General features: G+C 39.7%; 1 protein-coding gene across 2 annotated transcripts in view; it reads left to right on the top strand.

Moving 5' to 3' along the window:
- KIF26A (kinesin family member 26A) overlaps nt 1-23,042 on the top strand; it is a 105,572-nt gene that overhangs the window by 54,892 nt on the left and 27,638 nt on the right. For both annotated transcript variants that reach the window (XM_030484459.1, XM_030484458.1), the window contains exon 6: nt 18,837-19,020. In XM_030484459.1, the coding sequence (XP_030340319.1) occupies nt 18,837-19,020 (184 nt within the window). The remainder of the gene's footprint in view (nt 1-18,836; nt 19,021-23,042) is intronic.

Below are 23,042 nucleotides of genomic sequence, written 5' to 3'. Positions count from 1 at the left end.
ACAAGGTTTTTTTCACTCAGATATAAGTAAAAAAAGTTAGAGTGTTATTCAGTAGCATGGCCTACGTGTGCAAATACATTTTTTTTCCATAGTTGGTAGCAACAGTTGAAACAGTTTAAGACACTCTTCTTTTTAGCAGTAGCCCAGAACAATTTTTTTTTTAATTCCTCCCCCCCCACCCTGGGTCTTATAACAAAAATGATGTTAGTTTAGCTTGTGAAATGTTTGTTGTAATTAGCAATGTTGGTTAAATGCGATAAGCTGTCAAGCAGATGGTGTTTAAAACAAGAAAATTCAGGGCTTTGTACTTGCATTCCAAACTCCTTTTTTAATTCAGAACTGAACATGTTTTGAGATGATATTGAAAAACTTATGTCTGTGGATGGAGTTAAAGTCAAATTTATGCACTGAGTGCTTACACGATGGTAATTGTATTGTTTCCTTGATCTTTAAAATGCTTTGCACCATTAAATAAATGATGTTTTCTTTAAGTTGAAATCCAGCCTCAGAAGAAGCTCAACTTTTCAAGTCCTGTTTTTCAGCAGAACATCGTACAATGAGTCTTAAGCATTATATTCCTACATATCACAGTCTGTCTGTGCACAAGAGGTTGGGAAATGACTGCCCCAAGAGAGGTGTGTCTAAATTAGTGTTTTGTCTCTCTGCTATGTGCTGCAGGTTTAAAGTCAGCACAGAGAAATGGTTGCCTACAGAGGATTATTTGTTTCATTTTAAGATAGGTGTCTGAAATCAGTGGGAGTGGAGGGGAAAGTTTAAGGGGAAAAGCTCAGGCATCTCTGTTCTTGTTTAGTTACCTAAATAAGGACAGATGAATCCTCTCCAAAGTACCTAGACTGAACAGAAGCACAGCTTTCATTACAGTATTTCATACTGTGGGTATGAACAGTGCGATTTAGCTTAATCTAAAATAAATCTTGGATTTATTTTAGTGTGAATCTGTATGTCATAAATATAAAGACTGACTTTCACTGGGGAATCCAGAAAATGAAATACTGTCTTCGGAAGAGAGAAAAAGAAATCAATGCCTAATAATCTGAAATAACCCGCAAAATCTTCTCTCTCAGTGATGCTTCTGTCTCACTGGTCAGCAAAACTCAGTTTTTGTTTTGTTGTAAAGTGATTATCACTGGCTTGATTCAAAGATTCTTGAAGTCAGCAGCAAGACCATAAATGACATCATTGTGCATTGGATCAGGCCCTCATTGCTTATCATGAATCTGTCTTTGCCTTGAGCAAATCAAAGTTTTATAGCTTTAGAAGCTATGAGCTACCTAAAACATTTTAAAACCCATTAGTACATCGCTTATTCCTTACCCATGTTTCCTCTGAAAAATTGATTCTCCTCAATTTTTTAACTAAAAAACAGGGCTGGTCAAATTTTTTTTGCACAAAGCACTTCTGTTTCTTGTGGTTGTTGTTAGAGAGACTTAGGTGAGAAATAAAGTTTTCCTTTAACAGTTATCAGTTACCTAAATTAGCTTTGTAGCATTTTCATGATCTTTCATCACACTGCTGATTTATGTATTTCAGCATTCATTTCTCAGTATTCCAGTGCCCAGCTAAGAATTTCAGGTTCCCTAAAAGCAAGCATTCAAGAAACAAGCTCAGTTACAACTGTTATTAAAAAACAAACTGAAATGCAGAAAATCTCGCACAGTCTGAGTGAGATCCATTATTGATCCCTGTCAGTCATAAATATGTTGAGCCTCGGGTGGGTACCATTGCATAGACCTGGCCAGGCTGCTCCACCACCATTGGCATTTAACCTCAGGAGAGGCTCCCTCTCCCAATGCTCCTTCTTCTCTTCTGACTCCCTCCTGCCATTGGGACTTTATGAATCAACGTTTCCATGCCGAGTTTCCCTCCCTCCCTCCCTGCCCTCAGATTGTGCAGTCTGCAGCAGGAGAGGAGAGGAAGAGGAGGAAATCTTAAAGGATGAATGAGACACATGCTGGCAGAAGCTGAGGTGGAAGCAACTTCTCCAGGGGCCACAAGTGTTGGGATACCAACAATTTGTTCAGTACTGATGAGATATCAGGCTTCTTTGCTTCAGCCTTTCCAGCCCTGTCTCCTCTTTTTCCCTTTGCATCATCCAGCCTCAAGCATGTTGAAGAAGGTCATCGCTGCTTGAATCCTTTGGAGCAACATCCACTTCTGTCCTTCATCTTCCTGTTCAGTTAATCTTCTCTCAATAAGCATCTAGAGATGAGAGAGGAGACATGGCACTGTTGTTATGCTCTAGTCCCTATTCATTGTATTTGCTGATTTTTTCCTTACTGTGTTTCTCTCCTCAGCCACTTAAATTCTGAACTTCATAGTCAGTGTGTAACTCATGCTAGAGTGCAGAGCCTGGCACATTTTCTTCCTTGTTCTCTACTGGAAGAAATGCAATTAATACCTTGATAATCACACACACATTTATTTCTTCAAATCATCACCCTCTTTTCGACCAAATCTACTGAGTACCTCCATCTTTTTTTTTTTTTGTAAAATGGACTGTGGTTGGGACTTCAGCTTGGGAAGAGGGCTGTTTTGTCATAGAAATAAAGTAGCTAGGCAAAAATATGCACGAATGTTAACATTCAGTGTATTGGGATGCAGGGTTAGTTACTGGAGCCTTCATAGGGTGCTTGTGCAAACTGCATCCGTGATTTCCTTAGCAGCAACAATGCTAGGTACAGATTTTTGTCACATGAATAAAGGATTCCAGTCTTGTTCTTCATGAAACAGCATTAACTGTTTGTGCAGGTTCTAGCACAATTAGCTTTTGGACTGTGGCATGGTTTCCTGGCAGCAAATAAATGTCTTTTCACATTAAAACTAGTCTCTGTTCAGTGAAATAACACCATTTGACTCTTGCTTGTGGGCTGTCTTGTGTCTGGGAAGGGGTCTGTGCAGGTTTTTTTGGTTGGTTGGTTGGTTGGTTTGTTTTTTACTGTAGTATGTTCCTCAGTGAGAGTCATAGCTTTGTGTTTGTGTCGTGGTAAGGTCACATACTCAAAAGACCATACAGAGATTTCATGTCTTCAGCTGGAAAGTAATAACTAAGAGCTGCAGCAAAATGTTTACCTGGTGATAAGATGTAGCCATGGTTAAAAATGAGTATCTTTAAGATAGTCTTTGCAGTGAATATGTTGATTTTGTTAAGTATATGTGCAGTCGAAATCTACATATTCATCCAAAGCTCTTTCTCATTTGAATGTCATATTTAGTTTCTTCAAGCTTAATTATATTCTGCTTGAAAAAAAGTATTTTATTCATTACCTAGAAATGCAGAGTGTCTAGCATGGAAGTGCTAAGTATTCAAAATCAAAGCCGAATATTTGAGCCAGCAGACAGAAGCATATTAAGAAATTCAATCAGTTTTAAGCTTTTTTCCTCACTCTGATCTGTCATAGAAGGCAGAAAGCATTGACTAACATCTGACTGTGTTACACAAGCCAATTGCCAGACATTACTCCATGTTCCTGAAAGACCAGAGGATTTAGCAGAAAATGCAACATCTCCTTAGGTCACTGACAGAATAAGAAAGCCAGAGCAAAAAGCACAGCTGTTGGGCATGGATGGCTGTGAATAGGCTTCCAGTTGACCCTTACACTACAGAAGTTTAATCTTGCATTCTTCAGATTTAAGAAGAATGCAGCTAGGCTTTGTTCCTTTGGTGTGGCATGAGCTGTGCCTTGTGTAGTGCTCCACACTTACACCTGTTTCCATTTATTGTTATTATTACTATTTTTTTTTGTATAAGGAACCTGAACAAACTTTATATTACTTAGTGAAAATATGTGAGAGAGGTGTAGGACCCTTCTGTAGTCTATGCTTGCAACTAAGTAAATATTAGCATACTGTGGTATAAAGCTGTAATAAGCTGTTGGGGTTTTTTGTCACCTGGACACCTGGGGAAGAGAGGAAATTTCCAAGAATAGGCAGAAGGGCAACAAGGAGGAGGAGAATGGGCATGCACTTGGAAAGAGGTTAATGGGCTAGCTGCCAAAAGAGAAAATACTACTCCCCTGAGAGGAGAATCAAGGCACCTGAGAAATCAAGCCATCACCATTAACATGCCGTTTCCACCTGTTGGTGGCTGTTGACAGTGATGACAGCACTGCCTGTGCTGCTGGGTTGAGGGTACAGTGTTCTGGTGAGAGCATGGGTGTCTTGTCTATGTGAACAAGGGCAATCTGGAAGAAAGTGTTCAATGCCAGGCTGGATGGGGCTTTGAGCAACCTGGTCTAGTGGAAGGTGTCCCTGCCCGTGGCAGAGAGTTGGAACTAGATGATCTTTAAGGTCGTTTCCAACCCAAACCATTCTGTGATTCGATGAAGGTTTGAGCAATGACAGGACAGCTAAGGGGAATCAAGGGAAAGCTGTTTAGAAGAAAATATAATAAAAATATGTATAAAAACAAGAAACCCTGAACAATGTTGAGCAGAAGACAAACTGTATTAAGTAACCCTTCTTAAATTTTAATCTTGTTTGATGCTGGGTTGTCTTCACATCTTTTCAAACTGGTTTGCTCAGAGGTTTTCTCTTGGGACTGCTGCCTTTGAAGCAGGGAAATAGCTGTATAGTTGCATCTACTTTTCCTTCCATCCACCTGCTTTTGTTTGATGAATTAGTCTTCCAAACATGGCACTCACTATGCACTCAATAATTTTCAGGGTTCTAAATTATTTGCAGTGTTGCTGGGCTTTTCTAAGTTAAAACCATTTAAGTTAATAAATCACAGTGGTGAATCACACCCATTATCTTTCCACTCTTGTTATATTCCTACATGTTTGTGAAAGCTGTGTCAATTTAGACATGATATAAAACATTACAAGATATGCTTTTTACAGGCGGCTTTTCTTAACAAGATATATAATCTCTGAGTAATGTAATTGAACATCTTAAGAGTTAAAATAAGTATAGTTTTCAGGATAGATTCAGGATATGCCATCATATTTTAATGTCTGTGAATTGTGGATTACAGAATCTAATTATTCACTAATGAGCAGTAATGGTACATATAAACTAAGGGTCACTAGCCTATTACAGGCACCTGATGGTTCACTGATAAGCATTCAGTCATTAGATTGACCATAAAATATAGTCAATAATTGAGGTTACTCATAGTGCAGACACCTTATCAGCTTTAGGCATGGTGGGACAGCTTGTCAGTACTCTGTGTCCTGATTGTGCTGTGACTGAGCATATGATTAGGGTATTGAAGCAGTCTGTATCTAATGAAACTGCAGGAAAGGCATAGCAATATTAGCACAACCACTAAATGACTAATGTGTTTTTGTTCCAAGCCTCAGACACTTCAATTAGTTCCAATAAACTCTGATCTAGTGTAGTGGTAGGCAGAGAATTCAGATATTTTGTGTACAAGCTTTCTTTAGTCAAAATTTGTAATGTTTCAGGGACAGATGAAATCTGTGTGGCTTTGAATGAAAAACGATGGAAATAATAAAGACTGTCAGTGCCATTTTTACTTCTTTTTTTTAAGTTTTATTCTTGCATTTTTTAGATTTAGAATACTTTCTGAGACAATGCCTAGTGCCTGATTTAAAAGATGAAGCTGACAGCAGCAAGTTAGGTGTCTACATATTCTGCTTTAAGGTCCATTCATGTAGTTCATGTAGGCTTACGCATATACATCTAACCTTAAAATGTGTTCCTAAGCATTTTGTACCATATTGAACACTAGTCAAATAGTCTAGTTCTTGAAGGCTTTTGTAGAGATATTGATTTTACTGTGCTTCAAACTGTTGCTGAGAAAATAACCTCAGAACCTATTCTTTTATGATTTTTTTTTTTCCGTGAGGATGCCTTAACTTTCATAAATTATTTAATATGATGAAGGATGCAAAATGCCTTTTGTCTTTCTGAACTGCTATTCAGGCTTCTGTGATGCGACCTTGGAAAGTAACCATAGAAACATGTTAAAAACATCAACAGAAAATCAGTAGTTTGGTTTGACAGTGATGCAAATTCTGTGAAAGAAGATTATGATGTATTAGGAACACTTGGGGCATATATTACTGCTAACCTGTTAAACCTGATTATTCCATGACTATCAGTACTTTCAGAATTTAATGCAGGGGAAAAAAAGCACAAAAAACCCCCCCTTTTTTTCCAGTTGCCATGTTTAAAATGTTTCTAGCTAAATTCAGCCTGTCATTCTCTGTCCTGTTAAAAGCAAGAATTATATTTCTGCTAAGCTTATAATGAAATTCACCAGTTCTCAGTATTTAATAGCTGTAAACTTTTGCCCTGTACCCTGCTGGGATGCAGTGGTATCCTACTTTGTGCAGAACTGGCACAATTTAAATCTCTTTGACAGATGAAGTGGATAACTGGGTTATGAATAAGTAGTAGTTCACCAAGAGGTGAAGAAAATATGTGACTCACTGGATCCAGAGTTAGGCCTTTTTATGCTGACCTGTGGTAGTTAAGCTAGTTGAGGATGAAAGAGAAGTCTTGCTATAGTTACAGGTCATCGTAATAAATTCTTGGTGAATGATGGGTCAAGGGAAGAAGCAGTGTCACTTGTTAAAACTTCCTCATTAAGCATAACCCACGCCCAAGAAATCCTGTGTTAAGGTGATGTGGGAAATTTAAATTTTAATTAATTATCTAGGAAAGTGGGTACCACCTCTTCCCAATTAAGACTGCCTCACTGGCAGATATATCCAAAATCCCGTGCATGGATTGTTCCTACTTCACAGTGTTGTAGCAGTATCACAGGATGTGTGGGGCTCTCTAGAAACGTGTTGGCTTTCTAGCATTAACGCAGCTCGACAGTGTCTGGTGCATCAACCCTTCTTTGTTAAACGCCCCGCTTTCTGTTGCTGCCACTTTGTTGCTGTTGGAAGCTGGTTAGGAAGGTGGCTGAGCAATCTGCAGCTTGGGGGCAAGCTACAAATGTGCAGATGAAGTGGAGCATCCAGTGTTTCAGGGAGAGTCAGATATATAATTAGCCTTTTCCCCTTAATGAATCCCTCCTCTGCTAGAGAGTCGGGTCCCTGCAGAGTCCTCCCCACTGCATAGTGCTGGAAAGGGGGATAACTTCACAGCCCCCTTTTCCTCTCTGCATGGAGCTGGGGAGAGCAAGAAAGCCCTCATGCAGATGTGTAAATGGAGACAGAGTGGGTGCTGCTGAAAAGCTTGCCTCGTCTTGCTGGTGCCGTACCGCGGCTGCTGGAATGTGGTTGCTATCTGTCCCCAGAGAGTAAACACGTAGCACAGCGCTATGCGGGGACAGGAGATGGGGCAGAGTATGCAGCATTATGCAGTATTTTGTATCATCTTAGGGCAGCTTAAGCTTTCCTAGTTGCTGTGGCAGCATAATACTGCCTATAATTAAGGACACACAAAACTGTATGCTTTAGGTATATCCTGTTTCATGTTAGCCTGTAAGGAGGATAAATTAGAAGATAAGCCTGAATTTAGTAGGCTTTGTTCTTGGAAATAGAAATGACTCTCAGGACGGCATGTTTAAGAGCAGAACATCATTACTGGTAAAATTGCTAATACTGCATCATACATTTACATAGTGCTTTATCAGCATAGGTACACCAGACTCCCTGCTGTGAACAGCTCATCCATGATGACTGTGAGACTGATGGGGCAAACAGAGATGAGACACAAAGCTGTAGTTCAGCAAAGGAAGGAGGTAAAGAAATTGGAGTAGCTGAGGAGGCAGGTAGGATTTTTGGCATTGCACTGCTGAATTGGAACACGCTGAAAGCATGAAAAACGCCCCAGAGACCAATGGATCTGTGACCAGGATGTGGCTATTTAATTAGAGGGGGAAGGCACTAAATGATCAGACAAGGTGGAGAGGATTTGAGAGGTCCTCAAAGGGAATTGGCTGAGAAAGAGGCCAAGACCAGGTTTCCAAGACCAGATGAAGCAACATTTGGCATCTCGGAGTCATTGCCTTAGAAGACAAAGCTCCCATGTATAGAGGGTTAGGAATCATGGTGTGAACCAAAGAGAGATTGTGTGAGGCATCAGTGTCAGACAGAGAAGCCTCACTTGGATAACACAGGCCACAGGGGTTGTGTTGGGAGTAGGTTTGGCTATGCTGGGGGTGGCAAAATGAAAAAAGGAGGGAGCCTGGTGCCAATCAGATTGGCAGGAAATATGAGGAGGAGACAATGAAAGAGGGGTCAAAAAATGGATCTGATGATGTGGGGACCTCGTGGTGTGGTGGGGATTTTGGAGAGGATGTTCTAGGTTTTTACTCCAGATTCATAGTAAAAGCAGAATTCGGGCACAACAAAACGCAGTGTTTCTTGCTGACCACATGACTTAAAGATCTTTATCATGTGAGGCCGCCCCTAGGGAGGGCTGATTTTTGTCAGCCTTGAGTGCCTTGATGGATAGTAATACAGGAGGTCCTGGAGCACCAGAGGCAGTCCCCCCAGGAGACGTTGTGACTCTTTGAGCTCCTTTAGGTGGTTCGTTGCAGACTGCTGCTGAAGCAATTGGGTCTCAGATTAGCTCTATATTCTGAGACATTCATGATGCTAAGGAGGGAGAGCAAAACAGAATAATTTAAAACATGTGCTCACAGATATGTCAGAGGGGAGAATTTGTGCCTTCAGAGACACCTAGGTTTGTATAAATTTGTGGGGGTAAATGATGGTCAGTAGAAGGGATTTTTAAACTAGGGAAAAGCCTGAAATATTTATGGATAATCTTGACTGGAGTGATGCAGGTATTTCTTTGTCCTCTCTTTGATCTTCTGCTTTCCTGAACTTTAAATTTTCTCCCTTTATTTAGGATTTTTCATATCATAAATTCTGTATTTTCTCATTCATCTGTAGTTGAATCCGCTTGATTATTCTGTTTTCCTGAATATATGGAATCTCATCTTGTCTAGCTACCAGTCTCTTTTTCCCTTTGGTTTCTTCCCTTCTTTCTGCCCTTCCTGGTTTGCCAAGAGGACCACTTCTGCCTCCCTCCCAGTCTGCCTGTTTTTTTTGGTTCCTGAACACCAGTGCTTGCTCTGACTCTGTTATTTGGGGCTTCTCAGCTGTTTTGCTGCAGTGGGGATGGAGCATTCCATAGGTAAAATGATAACGGTGGCTTTCCTGTGGGGATGTAATTTGACAGTTTGCACCTGTTTGCAACTTTATTAGTGACTTTCAGACTCTTCGAATAACATATTTAACTATTTTAATACTTTGTTAAGACAGATAGGCTGAGGTGAAATAGTTAAATCAGACTGATAGTTGAGTATTTAGTTTTCGTGGCTGACTTGCAGTCATGCAAGTCATACATGTTAGACTTGCAGTCTAACACTCAGTTCGTGGTGTGTAGGATATGGTTTGCAGGGCAGATGGACTTTCAAGTGACACTGTCTCTATTTTGAGCTAGACTGCTTTGCTTGCTTGTGCTCGTGGCAAAATAAGACATCTCACATTATCATTTATAACAAAAATGAAATGTCAAGCCAAAATAATGCAGCAGCACTATAGCTGCAGTGTCTGATCAACTGCAGGATTACTCTGAAGGTACTTTAAATTCTCTGTCAGATGGCAGTGAATTTTGGCTTTCTATAACTTCCCTCATCCTTCCTTCTGGGTGATGGAAGATATTTCTTTTGGCAGGACATTTTAAAGACCTTTACCAGTACCTCATTTGGCATCAGTTAGTGCTGCTCCTGGGGTTGCTTTCTGCTTTGCTGGGCTTTTCGTGTCCTCAGAGGTGGAGCTCACTTATTAAGAAGCACTGCGCTATGGAGTTTTTACTGCACGGAAATGATTCAGTGGAAGTTAATCAGCATGAAGTGAATCCAAAGGTTATTAGCGAAGCCTGTTGGAGTCGAGGGCAAGCTTCAGAATATTCTTTGATAATGTGTCTTGAGCAAGTCTTCAGGAGTTGCTTATTTGTGCTGAAATTTGAAGTTATCATGTTTGGGTCAGAAGTAGTCAGATCTCTGCAGTGATGGAAGAACATGGATCTGACATTTTCCTGCTAAGTGCTATTTTAAATGGTGCTGCAATTTCAGCCTATTATATCTGAGTGGTATTGTTTCAGAACTGATGTCAGTTAAATCACAAGGAATGCTGGGCTTTAAGAAGACCATGTGTCCCTCCTCTGTTTAAAAATACTCATTGTGTGGACATACCACTTCTGTACTTGGGTGATTTCCACTGCATCATTTAGTGCTGTCATTTACCATTTAACTTGCTAACAGTAGGAATAAGTAAATGCCCCCCTGAGAAGTTATTTGCTTGGCAGTATAGGTGTCAAGCCTTTGACTAAGCATCTGAAATAAAACCCAGCTGAAGCAAGAATGGATCCTCTGTGGATTTTCTAGATATGCACTAAAATGTGGAACTGAGGGAGCTGGAGGTGATGAGAAAGGTATGTCTGTGGGGATGGTGTGTTGGGGCAAAGGAAGGTAACCTGAAAACATAACCGGGGCTTTTGTGGTAAAGAAGGCTTTACAGTCATAGATGCTAACTTATATTCAGACTGCTGTATGTGATCAGGAATGTAAAAATACTGAATTTCCACTTGTTCAATTCTTCTCTTTCCTGTCTGATATTTGCCTGAATCTAGCGCTTCAGATGAACCCACATTAGCCATGTCCTGTACTGTATCTCTTATCCTTTCCATTTGCAAACGTGCCTATTTCTTCCCTGGAGCAGCCTGAATGAGCAGAATGCTTTTGCTTTTCATACCAGATTGTTTTTGATGAATAACATGGAGTTATCTTTTGTAACAAAAATTATTTATTGCCTAGTAAGTCTTTTGGATACTGGCTTTTTCTGTATACCAGGAGCTGATATTACAGGGCAAATTTTTATATGATTTATCTAAGTAATTACCGTAATAATGAAGGGCTAGTTAGCACCATTGTTTATGTTTCATTATTGTAGATTTAAAAATGTCTTTATTGCTTTTTCTTGATAGAATACAAATGAGACTAGAATTTTATTTTGCAAAGCCTGACTCATGACTCTGTCTTGCTGGCAAATAAGTCCAACTTTTTGCCTAAGAAGTGTGCTTAGATTGAAGTGATTCTGCCTGCTTTAGCTCAGTTAGTTCTTGGAACAGAGTGGTGAAATATTGCTGGCATTCAGGTAGCTATATTTTCAATACATAGCTATCTATGCAGTGTGCAGCCAGGGAACTGACATATTTCTACATTAGGTGCTGACAGTCTTGCTTACATAAAGATTAACCTACACAGGTTTTCAGCAGTTTGTCATATGGTACAATTATAAACAGCAAGTATGGAAGTACAGCAGTATGTTCATCTGCTCTTGCTTTGTTTAACATCATTAGTGAACAGAACTGGAAATGGTATGTGGCAGGCTGCGGTGACTAGCTGTTATTCTGATGTATATATAAAAAAGTCAGTTCTGGAACCCTGGTCCTGGCTGCTGAAGCAATGTTCTTTGGCCAGAAGTGTCTCTTGAATCTGAAGAGAATATAGAGCTGACGTCAATTACGAAAATTTTGTAGCAGCAACCTCAGAAACTGCAGGTTTGGGACAGCAGAAAAAATGCTTGAGTGTTAAGAGTCAGCGCTTGTGAAGATATCTGCCCTATGGTGTTTCTTAAACCTGGGGAAAAATTATGGAAAAGAGCTGTGAAAATTCTTTCTTGGATTCCTGTATGCAAATCGCTTGAATGCTTGAAGATGGGCTTGGTTGTTTTCTTCTGTTTAAATAATAATGTGTAGCTGAGCTCTTGGGTCTGTACAGCATGAGGACGCTCTTCTGATGTCAGGGGTACCCTGCAAGTTTGTTTTAACTTGTCCTCTTCCAGAGGTCTTTTTGATCTTTATCCCAAAGTGGCTTTGCCTGGTCTTTCTAGACAGTGCCTGAATTCAGGTGAGTCTCAATTATGGCTCACTGATGCACAAAGCCTTGATTCCATGCTTTACGAATAGAGTAGGGGGAGAGCAACAAGGATGATCAGATATCAAGGAAACTTGACCTGTAAGGAAACATTGGAAGGATTGTGACATTTTAATGTGTAAAAGAGAAGATTAGGGTGCGGTAGTGGTCTTCATACAGGTAAGAGCTGCTGCAAGAAAAGGAAATAAGCTCCTCTGCATGTCTGGTGGTGGTAAAATAAGGAACATGAATTCCAGCAAATCACATTTATAGATTTTTTTAGAGACATGAGGTGTGAATTTTCTAATGGTAAGACCAGTTAAACACTGGAATTGATTGCCTCAGGAGGCTGTGGACTGTTTTCACTGGAGGTTTCTAAGAACAAGTTGGAGAAATATATATTGGAATGTATTAGGTAAAGTTCGTTCTACCAGGGAGTGTTGGGAAAGTTAAGATAATGTCTTAAAATCCCTTCTGGACCTATCTTCTCTCATCAGCTGTGAGCAGATGATGTTCCTAACATGTCAATATATCTTATTTTTATTTCTGCCATGCTGATTTTAATAAGGGATAGCAAGAGAAAATTAAGAGGTCACTTAAAGTGAGAGGCTGAAATTCAAGCCTGAATTGTAAGATTATGCTAAGTGCAAGAGGCAAGGCATGAACTTAATCTCATATTGGAGATTCTTTCATAATGTTGGCTTGGTAGTATCCCCACAATATTAGTTGTGCTTTGACATTTTGAAATGTTTCAGAATAATGGTTTTCTATTGAGAGTTTATTACCATCACCCATTATAAAAATGACATTGTTCAAGGCTGTGCATTGTGATCCAGATGAACTAATTATTTATTGAGGAAGTTGAACCACCGAAATAAGGAACATTAATTGTTTGTTCTTCCTGGCAGTGCTTCTTAACAGCATTGCTGGGGCAGCTAAGCAAACAAAGGTTTGGTGCTGTACTTGTGTAATGGTACTAACGTGAGGAAAGCTTTTTATCCTCCTGAATATATATACACATCACAGAACCTAGTAAGCTTGTTCTAGGGGTAAAGAACCTCAAAATTTAACGTATTTTATAAACTTTGTGACTCCTTGGATTAAATTTACTGTAGAAATACAGATAGTGCCTGTCCTTTCCAAACCTTCATGACAGATACAGACATTCCCAGTTTTCTCTTTAAAAATGTCTCTTTCTGAACCAGATTTTATCTTCCAAATTGAATACTAGCTAGTGGGAATGAATACCCTTTTTATTTTTAAGTTTGCTTGAGGTTTCGGGTAGCAACTGCACGGTTTCATTGTACTATCTTTCTAATTTTAGAACTACAAATCAAACAGTAATAGTGATACTAAAAGTAATAATGTCAACCCAAGTTTATTGTGTGACTTGCGAAAGGCTCGGGACAGAGTGCTGGAGGGTGTATTGTAGGACATCCGTCTATTTCTTGTTTGTATTGACGAGTAATTAAGAAACAATAACTGGAACTGCAGATACAATGACAGACTGTGACTTTCCCACTGCTTCTTTTGGAGCTGGTTTGCAGTGGGAAAGACTTGGGCTATTGGTTATGTGGCAGAGGAGTGATGGCTTGTTAGGCTGGGAAGTGGGAAAGTTTGGACAAGTCTTGCTTTAGAGTAAACTGATTCCCAGCATAAACCTGTGTCCAGAATTTTGCAAGCTTTGCAGAGGGATTAGAATCAGGATAAAAATTGCTCCCGTGATGCCTGTCAAGGTCAAAACGAATCTCTTGAGTAACTGTACCCTTGAGTAAACTCTGAAGTTCAGAATATTTAAGGCTTGGACTGTACACTTCTTAGGCCTTGACCCTTTCAGTGAAGCCCTTAAACATTCTCACAGTATGAATGATGACAGTGATCTCGGAAAGACAAGGCTGGCTAATAACACTAAAACTGTAAATATGTAATGAGTCGTGCTGAAATGAATGTACAGGAGTTTTCTTTTGTTGTTTTTTGCCAGTGGAGCCTAATAATGGGGAGCAGAACTCCCAGTTTCTACTTCTGTCTTGTGGTGGTTTGTCCATAAACCCACCATGTCAATGAAATCCTATATCTATTACAGTTGACCCATTTGTAGTATGTGTCCCAGAGTATATTTCATATTACTCTTCCTTCCAAAGCTTAATAAATTCCACAAAGTGTTAAGCAAATTTTTATAATTTTGCATAACTACGAAAGTTTCAAATCTAGTTTTCTTTTTCATGGAGAAATTATGCACAGAAGGAACACTGTTCTTTAGGTATTTAAATTGCGCTGTTTACTTTCACAGCTATAATGTGCAGAACGTGTGCAGTGAGCCTAAGCTAGAAGTAGCTTCCTGAACATCAGAATACCTGAAATATCATGTTAACTATATAGGCAGAATTTCACATTAAAAATTGCATGGTTCTTTAAATGGGCAGGCTTTATAGCTACTGTTTTTGCACAGTCTTATTCCCTAGATGCTGAGCATTATGTAATTGATCTGGCCATGGTTTTCCTCACTGGTCTCATCCGTGCATGGCAGAAAACCTAGTAATCTATAAATTGTGTGGGGGAAAGAGCAAGTTAGAGACTGTCCCTTGTCATTTGATATTTAAGTGCCCCTGCATGTGCCATATATTAGTTTTAGTTTCCACCGTGACACCTAGCTATGAGAAGAGAACTCTCCAGAGCATCTTAAAAGACATCTTCTATTAAAGATGGAAAGAGTTAGGCAAAATGCAGACAGTAGATCTCACAGCCGGAGGTAAAAATAATATACATCAGTGTGTCTTATGCTTTAATGGGAAGAGAAGCGTAAGTGTGTGGAGCTTATTTTCCATTGCAAGAATGTATTGTAAAAAAGTGCTTGGTGGAGGTGGAATGGGGAAAACAAAGGTAGGTGGAAAGCATACATCTGTGTCAAAGCTGTGACAAAATGCTTGGAAAATGCCCAGAAAAACAAATGATTGTAACACTTAAGTTTTGCACAGTATTCTCTGCTGGTCATAATTTTCCCTGTGAGGAAACAGAAGTTGATATTGGAGAAGGTCAGATGGCTCACTGTGGTGCTGAGGATGGATGCAAGGGCTTCCTGTGCAAGACTAAATTTGAGAAAAAGAAATAAATCAGGAAATAGGCATGGAACCCAATTAGGCTCCTACAGAAAGTGATGTGGTATAAGCCTGACTTTTGTCTTTCTAGTGCTAGGCAAAAAGGGCCCAGTTTATAACAGCTTTGCCTTCCGTCTTCATGGCACAAATTCCCCCTGAGAAAAGGCACGCTGGATAAAAAAAGAGAACTGGAAACTTAGCTGTAAATTCAGTAATGGATTGTTGGACAAGGACTGCAGAAAATCCAGCTCTCTGGAGTGTTTCAGAAATGGCTTCCTTTAAGGACATGAATTTTACTGAAGTGAGTTGTTCAGTGAAGTTGGATTTTGTTTAATTTAGTTGGGCTCATGTCCAAAACAGCTTGGCCTGTATTTTGGCCTGATAACTACTTGGCTGGTATGCCTCCAAAATCCTTTGTTGGTGCTGCAAGAAGTGCATAAGGATTGATGAGTCCTTATGTGGTGCTGTTTGTCTGGACCAGTCCAGGAGCCCAAGCAAAATGTATGAAGGCTTCTGCTCAGCTGGACTTTGTAGTAAAGAACTGGTTGTACTTTTTATAGGGGCTGAGGATGACAATTACTTCATATTTAGAGACTACAGTTTGATAGCGATGTTTTGTTTTGCCTAAATTGTCCTATTCTTTCTCTTAAGATCGTTAACTTTTCCCTTTTAGGAAAAAAATTAATCAAAACAACAACAAAAAAAGAGAAAAAACCCAACCCAAACCCAACAAGCTGTTTGATACTGCTGTACAAGATGTCTGTGATGTTCCAACTCCAGAAACAACCTCATTTTAATGTTGGGCAAAGTAATTCTTGCATTCAAACGCAGAGAGATTGTAATTAAGCTTTGTGCACTGCTACCTGAGAAGAAATGCTTTTTAAGTATAAATCACACACATCGTTATTAGTGCAGTTGGCCTGTTGCCCGTCAAAGCACTGATTATTTTCTACAACAGCTACTGCAGTTCCTCTCTTTTTCAGTTTCCTGTTATCTTGTATGGACATCAGCAGTTCCTTGGCCAAGTTTCTTAGTAAAATCGTGGCACTCCAGACTCATAGGAAGAGGATTTATCAGCACTGTAGTAGTTAATTGCTTTAGCTAGCATATGGCACTGTCCTTTGAACAGTGGAGATGCAGAAAGTGTGTGAATACTGTTGTAAGTGAATCACTTTGAAAGTTGTTCTGTCTTGGTGGGGAAGTTAAAAGAACTAGTAATCGATTTGGTATCTTAGATCTGCCTTTTTCCAAAACTGTGTTACTGAGCTATTTTGAGAGATGCTGTACTTTATAAAGGCTGAATTTTCTGTTTATTTGTTTATATGTTTTGTCTAGCTCGACCTTTTTGGGTGCATGTACTCACTGAATGTTAGCGCTTAGTTAGGTGCTTGGATACACAATTCCTGAATAAATTTGTCCTTTGTATCTCATTCTCTTTCACGTATCTTTCCCAGAGGAGCTCCTTCAGCCAGATCTATTGAAGGAATAATTATTTCTTCAGGATTTAATGTATATCTTGATTGCACTTCAAACACATTCACTTGAGGAGTTTTTACATTTTTATCATTTCAACAAGGGATCATAGCATGTAAACAAAAGTAAACATTATCTTTCATATTAATCAACAAGATGATTAAATAAGAGCCACAGTTGTTAATTGGTAGTTGGAGATAGAGGGTAATGACTGTCTGGAGTTCTACAATGAGAGTAGCAACAGGTACATCCTCTTTTCTGCACAATAAAGCTGCATGTAATTTAGGAGGCGTTATGGTTTTAATGTGCAGCTGCAACCATAGAGAAGTTGTGCAACTGTTTGCCTGGTGTCCTATTTCAGGCATATGTTTTCATACTGAATGAGGTATTAACAATGGGATTTGAGATTTAGGCAGTTAAATCAGATCTCTTTGCCACCAAAAACCCGAGGTTCTGTATAAAGCCATGCTTGCAATGTTTTGCTTCACTGTGGGACATGTTTCCTGCTGGTTTCAGGATGCAGTAGGAGTCAAAAGCTGCTGCTTTCCTCAGAGGCAAAAGTCCAACTTGTCCCTCACAAGGCAGTGGCTTCTGTCTCCCTCTGAGTTTGGAACTAGAGTCTCATTTTTTTTACTACATGAGTCTTTGTCCTTTTCTAAATACTGCAGTGTTTATAGAGGGAGAAGGAAGCATGTAGGGGGTCTGCCTCTCTAGATGTTGAAGGAGTAAAAATGTTCAGGAGTTTAACACACAAGTTTGGGAATGTAGAGCATAGGACTGGGAATTTTGGAGATCTGTGTTGAGAGTGCTGCTCCCTGTTCTGGCTAACTGTCTAATCTTGACCCAAGTGAGTAGTTTTGCCTCTCAGACACAACCAGTTCGTTGTACTGTAACTCATATGAATCCTGTAGTGCTGCTGGAAGAAACTGTACAGCTGTCCTGCTCTCAGTGATCATTTTTGTTTCTAACCTATTGCAAATATAAGTAAAAGAAGAGTCGTCTTCTCTGATCATCTTTCTAAGCTGACTCAGCCTGAGGCAAGGTTAGATTTACCCTGAATGAGGTATGACCGCAAAGCACTGCCTTAGTTTCTCCATATGTCTGTTGCTAGTGCCAGTTTGATCTCACTGAAAAGTACTTGGAGATCCTGGGCTAAAAGGTCTGATGAAAATATAAAGTAGCCATTGTATAAAGAGACTTTTTGTCATCACGTATTTATAAGCTAATTTGTCCAAAGGGGCAAGCCTATATATTGCAAGCATGGACCAGAATAGTGATTTGTCCCCAGAAGACCTGTTGGTATCAGTAGCATGGTCTCAGGTTGCCCACAGATGCTGACAGTGTAACACTTTACATTTTGCTGATTTAACAGTCATTCAAAGTAATGTTAAAAGATAGCATGTTAGTAGATGCTTTTACAGTATATATCTGAGGGTGGCCTACCTACTGATAGGATCAGGATGAGGTCACACCAAACTTATTCACGTGGCAAAGCTCTTCTTGGATTTGACAAAGCTGAGATTTCACCCTCACTGACACCCTCAGCTGCCCAGTGTGTGCTCACTAACACATATATTTGTTCTACTTAACTCTGCAGGGTGATTTATTTATTTATTTTTCCTATGTGGGCTGTGATGTAGAGTCAAGTTTCTCTTTTTGTTTCTTGCTATACTGTTTGGTATTGCTAATGGGGAATAGCAGAAAACCTGATTATGTTCCTGTTCTTATTCACAAGGAAGAATGTTACAATTTTAATTGTGTGTTTTAATTTTTCCTTCTTCATCTTTTATGTTTTGAAATTCTGCATTTCAGAAGCAGGATCATTATTCAGAACATTAAAGCATGTCTTTTTAATAGCTTTCCCTTTTAATGTGAAAGAATGGAATTGAGGAGGAAAAACCAATCTGTCTTGAAGGAAATTCTCTGTTATCTAAGGATTTTCAGTGTGGCCAACAAGAGAGGATCTTCAGCTCAGCTGACTTGGAGTGTTATCCTCTGCCCTGAGTAACTTGTAGAGTACAAAGAACCACTTTCATAATGTTATCAGCAGCAAAGTCCATCTGGTCCTGCCAGTGGCAAGGGGATTATTTCAGCTTTTTATTATGTCAGTGAGATTTTAGCATTTTAGGATTCAGCTGTCAAGCTGTTGGGGGAAAGAGGAGAAAGATTATAATCAAGACTTCATTGGGGGAGAAATTAACTGAATATTCTGCCAGTAATTTTTCTACCCATATTTTCTTCTATTAGTCTCCTGATGGTTTGTCCTTATGAAATCAGATGGGAATGCAATGACTTGATTTGTTAAACAGGTAGTGATGACAATGAGCATCTGTTTGTCTGGTCCAGATTCCCATTAACACCTAGTAACATTGTCCTTTCTTGCTATTACTTTTATACAGAGCAGCACAGAAGCTTAACCTGTCTTCGAAGAGAAAGAAATACCATCCGCCCCTGCCACACACACACGACTTCTCTATTTATGCTACTAACTTTAGTGGCATCCTGCAGCTCTGTCCTCCCCCAGCACCACCATGCCTTCTGAGAGCTGTGTCCAAAATCAAGGACAACCCTGGCATTGGAAAGGTAACTTTGGATTTCAGTTTTTAAAAATAGTTTTCTAGCTGAATTTTAACAGGGCTGGAAGTTTTCAGCCTAGAACAGGGTTGGATAGACTCGAGGGGAGGATCTTGAGATAGAGAGATAGCTACATCCATTTGAATGTGCCTGAGAGCTGATATCTCTTTTTGACTTTGGAAAGAGTTGGCAGGCTCAGAGCAGATTCAGTGCTGGAGTGTTGGCTTCCTTGAAGCCAGTTAACATCACTGGCAACATTGGCAAAGGTTGTTTTGTCCTTGCCTCTGTTAAAGTAAGAGACAAATTTTCCTAATTTTCCTTTGAAATCATTGGTCCAGAACCAATGCACATACAGGCTTTACCTTTGGCAGAAGTACTCTCTGCATTGCCAGCAAGGCTCAGCCGCTAGCACTGTCTGTCTTCTGACGTTAAGGAGATATGCTGAGGAGCCTTTGTTTCCCTTTGCTTCACATGTTATTGTAAATCAGGAGTATGGAAATGAAGTAGCAGGATAGAAATAGATGTCTTTCCAACTTAGGAAATACAGCAGCTTTTAAATTGTAAAATTTGTGCTAATTTTATTTAAAATTAAGATACAACCCAACTATTTAGAGCTTTATTCATGTTTCTGTTTAATTGCTTGCACAGCTGAGTCTGAATACTTACTTACATAGGTTACAAGAGATTAGTGTTTGAAGATAGAATTGAAGTGTGTAATGTGCACAGGAGACCTAAAACATGCACGTTGAGTAACCATAAAAGTCAGCATTAAGATAAAGAGATTGTCAGCCTAAATACCTATAGCTGACACTGTTGCTTACAGAGAATATTTTGTATTTCTTAAGTCAGTGAGCTTGTGCTAAATGGAAAACAAAGGAGTAACTGGGGCTACCTTAAGCAGATGAAAACTCACAGATGAAAATGTGGTTTGTTCTGGTTTTGCAGTGTGTTAGAAAAGAGGATGTACTATTAAATGGTGAAATACAGCAAACCTGGCACAGTAGTTTAGAGATTCCCAGGAGGAGGAGGGCTTTCTACGAGATTTCCAGGTGGAAGAGCCTTTCTATGTGTGTGTTTCAAAGAGTCCATTTGTTGTGCCTCCTCTTGTTCATGAGGATTAGCATTTGGCCATGACACCAGGAATAACAGGGAGCATGACATTTCTAAGGCTCTTTGCCTTAGGAAGACCTTTCGAGCATGCTTGTATCTCCTTGTGCCTGCAGCTCAGTAGAACTGTCTTTGCACCTCATTGCACTGTGTGCCTGCAGCTATCTGTAGCCAAAAGACTCCAGCCTTCTTCCTACACTTTGAGGGTGGCTGGTGGAGCTTATCAGCATGACTTGTGCCTCATGGAAAGCTCTGGTTTATCTTTTATCTTCAAACAGATCAACATCTAATAAGGATCAAATTTCATGATCCTAGGTGGCAGGAGATTATATGTCTGGGGCCATGTGGTCTCCTGCTTTCTTCATTAGTGAGCACAGCAAAGGCCTTTCAAAGGAAGAGCTCTAACCAGAATTGCAAGGGGCATGGCAGGACCTTGAGCAGCTATGCTGCTCAGCCGTGTAAACTTCTCCTCCAACATGGGATATATATGTAGCATGCTGGCAATGTGGTATTTCTCCCCTTCCTGGCATACTACTCCAAGAATTTCCAGACTTTTCTTAAATGTCTCTGTTGTTTAGCTCTCAGCTGAAAACATTACTGATGATACTGTTTGTTTGGGCCCAAAGTCCCAGCCGTGTCCTTCTCACTGTACTTGTTGACCACAACTTGGAAGAATCCTGTGCTGTACTGGAGAGGTTAAGAGCTCTCTGCAAATTGTACCAGCCCTCTAGTTCTTGAGTTAAGATCTAGAACCATCCAACTGGCGATGGCGTGTGCTAGTTAGTAGTTTTGATGCTTCTCAAAAAATAAAAGTAACAGGGCATCTTCAGTGACCCACAGTTTAAAACATGCGATACTTATTAAATGTCTCTCTTACCCCATTCCTCTTTTGCAACCTCCAGCAATTTAGCTTTTTGTAAAAACTGTAAGTCAGCACAAATGAAATCTCATATATTTTTATTCTTAGAACTTGTGGTCAAAGGAAAAATGTCAGTCCTATATAGGTGTTCTTTTAGTACTAAACACTCACAGTTTCACCTATCTGAGCAATGCCAAGTAGCTTTTGGTAGCATTTAGCCCACTGTGCGGTAACATTCTCCATTATAATTTCTTCTTCACCAGCTTCTGCAGATCAAGATTTAGGAAGCTATTATCTCATTATGAGGATGTTAGGAATAAGGTAATTGCCTTTTGTCCTCACAGCTTTAAGTATTGCAGCAATTGAAAGAATGATCAGCAAACACTGGCAGATGTGCTGAGGTCCTCTGCTAACTTCAGTCCCTCTTCTAGCAGCTACTTACCTTACATTCCTCCTGGTCCTTTTCCTCGGCTTTTTCTTGCAGCCTGTACAATAAATAAATATGAGATATACATAGAGGACAGAATCAGTGATGGATTCCAGAGTCACTTTTTCTTACTGCATCTGTGGCTAGTGCTCTCCTTGGTTTGTGTGATCGTTCCTAGGCCAGTGGTATTCCTCGCCCTATTATTACTGTGTGGTTACAGTGGGTTAAGCAGCTGGTGGGCAGCCTTTTTCTCCCTCACCTCCTGGCTTGCTGCTGTTTTGTCTTTCATGGTTAGTTATGATGTGGAGGACTGGTTCTTTGCTGGTTTCTGCTGTACAGGTAAGAATTTAGCAGTGCTTAATTCCCACCTAACTTGTCTTTACTAAGCTGAGAATGACCTATTGAGGACCAGCCCTTATTCTCAGGAGAGGATGATTTCTCCGGGCACAGATAGTTAAGAAAGCTTTAATTATTTTGAAAATCTGCTGAAAGCTTGGAGCAAAGTACATGTTGAAACATTCCAATATGACTGGCTTTCTGTATTTCCCCTGCAATGGTAACTCTTAACATTTTTTCCCCCACTGATGCTTAAGGTTGTCTTTTAACTGGTATTCAATACATTGAAAGAGACACAGGAACAGAATGTGGAAAATGTAAATGTCAGTTTGGGGCCAAAAGTGAGAAAAAAAAAAAAAAGGGCTCCAGAGGGAGTCTGGAAGTATAGTGTCTTAAGGCTGACTTTCAGACCAGACAACCAGTCAAAGTGGTTGAAACAATAATAAAGATAGAAATTAACGGGCAGGAATTAATGTGATATAGTAGGGATCAGTTGATGAAGCTTTTACAGGTGGAACACATAGGTTAGCGTTCTGTGGAAGAGTCAGCAAGCATTTGACTAGGGTTGGTCTGGTTGGTAAAGTGTATTTGGATTTTGAAGAATCTTTTGACAAGTGCGCTGACCTAGGTTTCTTAAATATCCCTAAGATGTCGTGTATTCTCTAATGGTTTAATAATGGGTAGGAGACATGAGGGCAGATTTCATACTGGAGCAAAGTTAGCAGTGGTGTCATATGGAGGTCTGTGCTGTTCTGTGTCTTCCTAAATGGTTTGGAGGTGGTGAAGCTGTGTATTCAAAGCAGCCAAAGCTAAAACTGACTGTGAAGACTTGGAAAAAGATGTCATGACACTGAAATTACTGGGTGAATGAGGAGGCAGATGAACTTTCATATTGATTAACACAAGGTAATGTACATAAGAAAAGGAGCTCTAACTATGCATGCACAAAAGACAAGCTGTAAGGAAATCAGGCATGACCGTAACCCATTTTACCAGTCATTGTGGAAGCTACAGCATTAGGTTTGTTATCATGAGTCTGAGCTTCTAAAGAAATGCTTTATTGACTGTTCAGGAGGCAAGAAGATTAAGCATCTTTAGTTTTAGGGAGTCTCTGACAGTATGCGACATAAATACATGTTCCTTTTCAGGCTCATAATGCTTGTATAAGTCACTCCTTGATGTTTTTTTTCTTTACTGGCCTTCTTCCTTGAGGTAATATGTTTAATAGAGGATGGTAACAACCAGAGAAATATAAAGATTTTCTCTCCTCCCCCATGTATATATCTCTAAATTACCTTGTCA

The sequence above is a fragment of the Strigops habroptila genome, chromosome 4 (assembly GCF_004027225.2).
Source record: "Strigops habroptila isolate Jane chromosome 4, bStrHab1.2.pri, whole genome shotgun sequence".
Taxonomy (NCBI): domain Eukaryota; kingdom Metazoa; phylum Chordata; class Aves; order Psittaciformes; family Psittacidae; genus Strigops; species Strigops habroptila.
The sequence above is the reverse complement of the archived record's forward strand: the minus strand, read 5'-3'. Positions and strand labels throughout refer to the sequence as shown.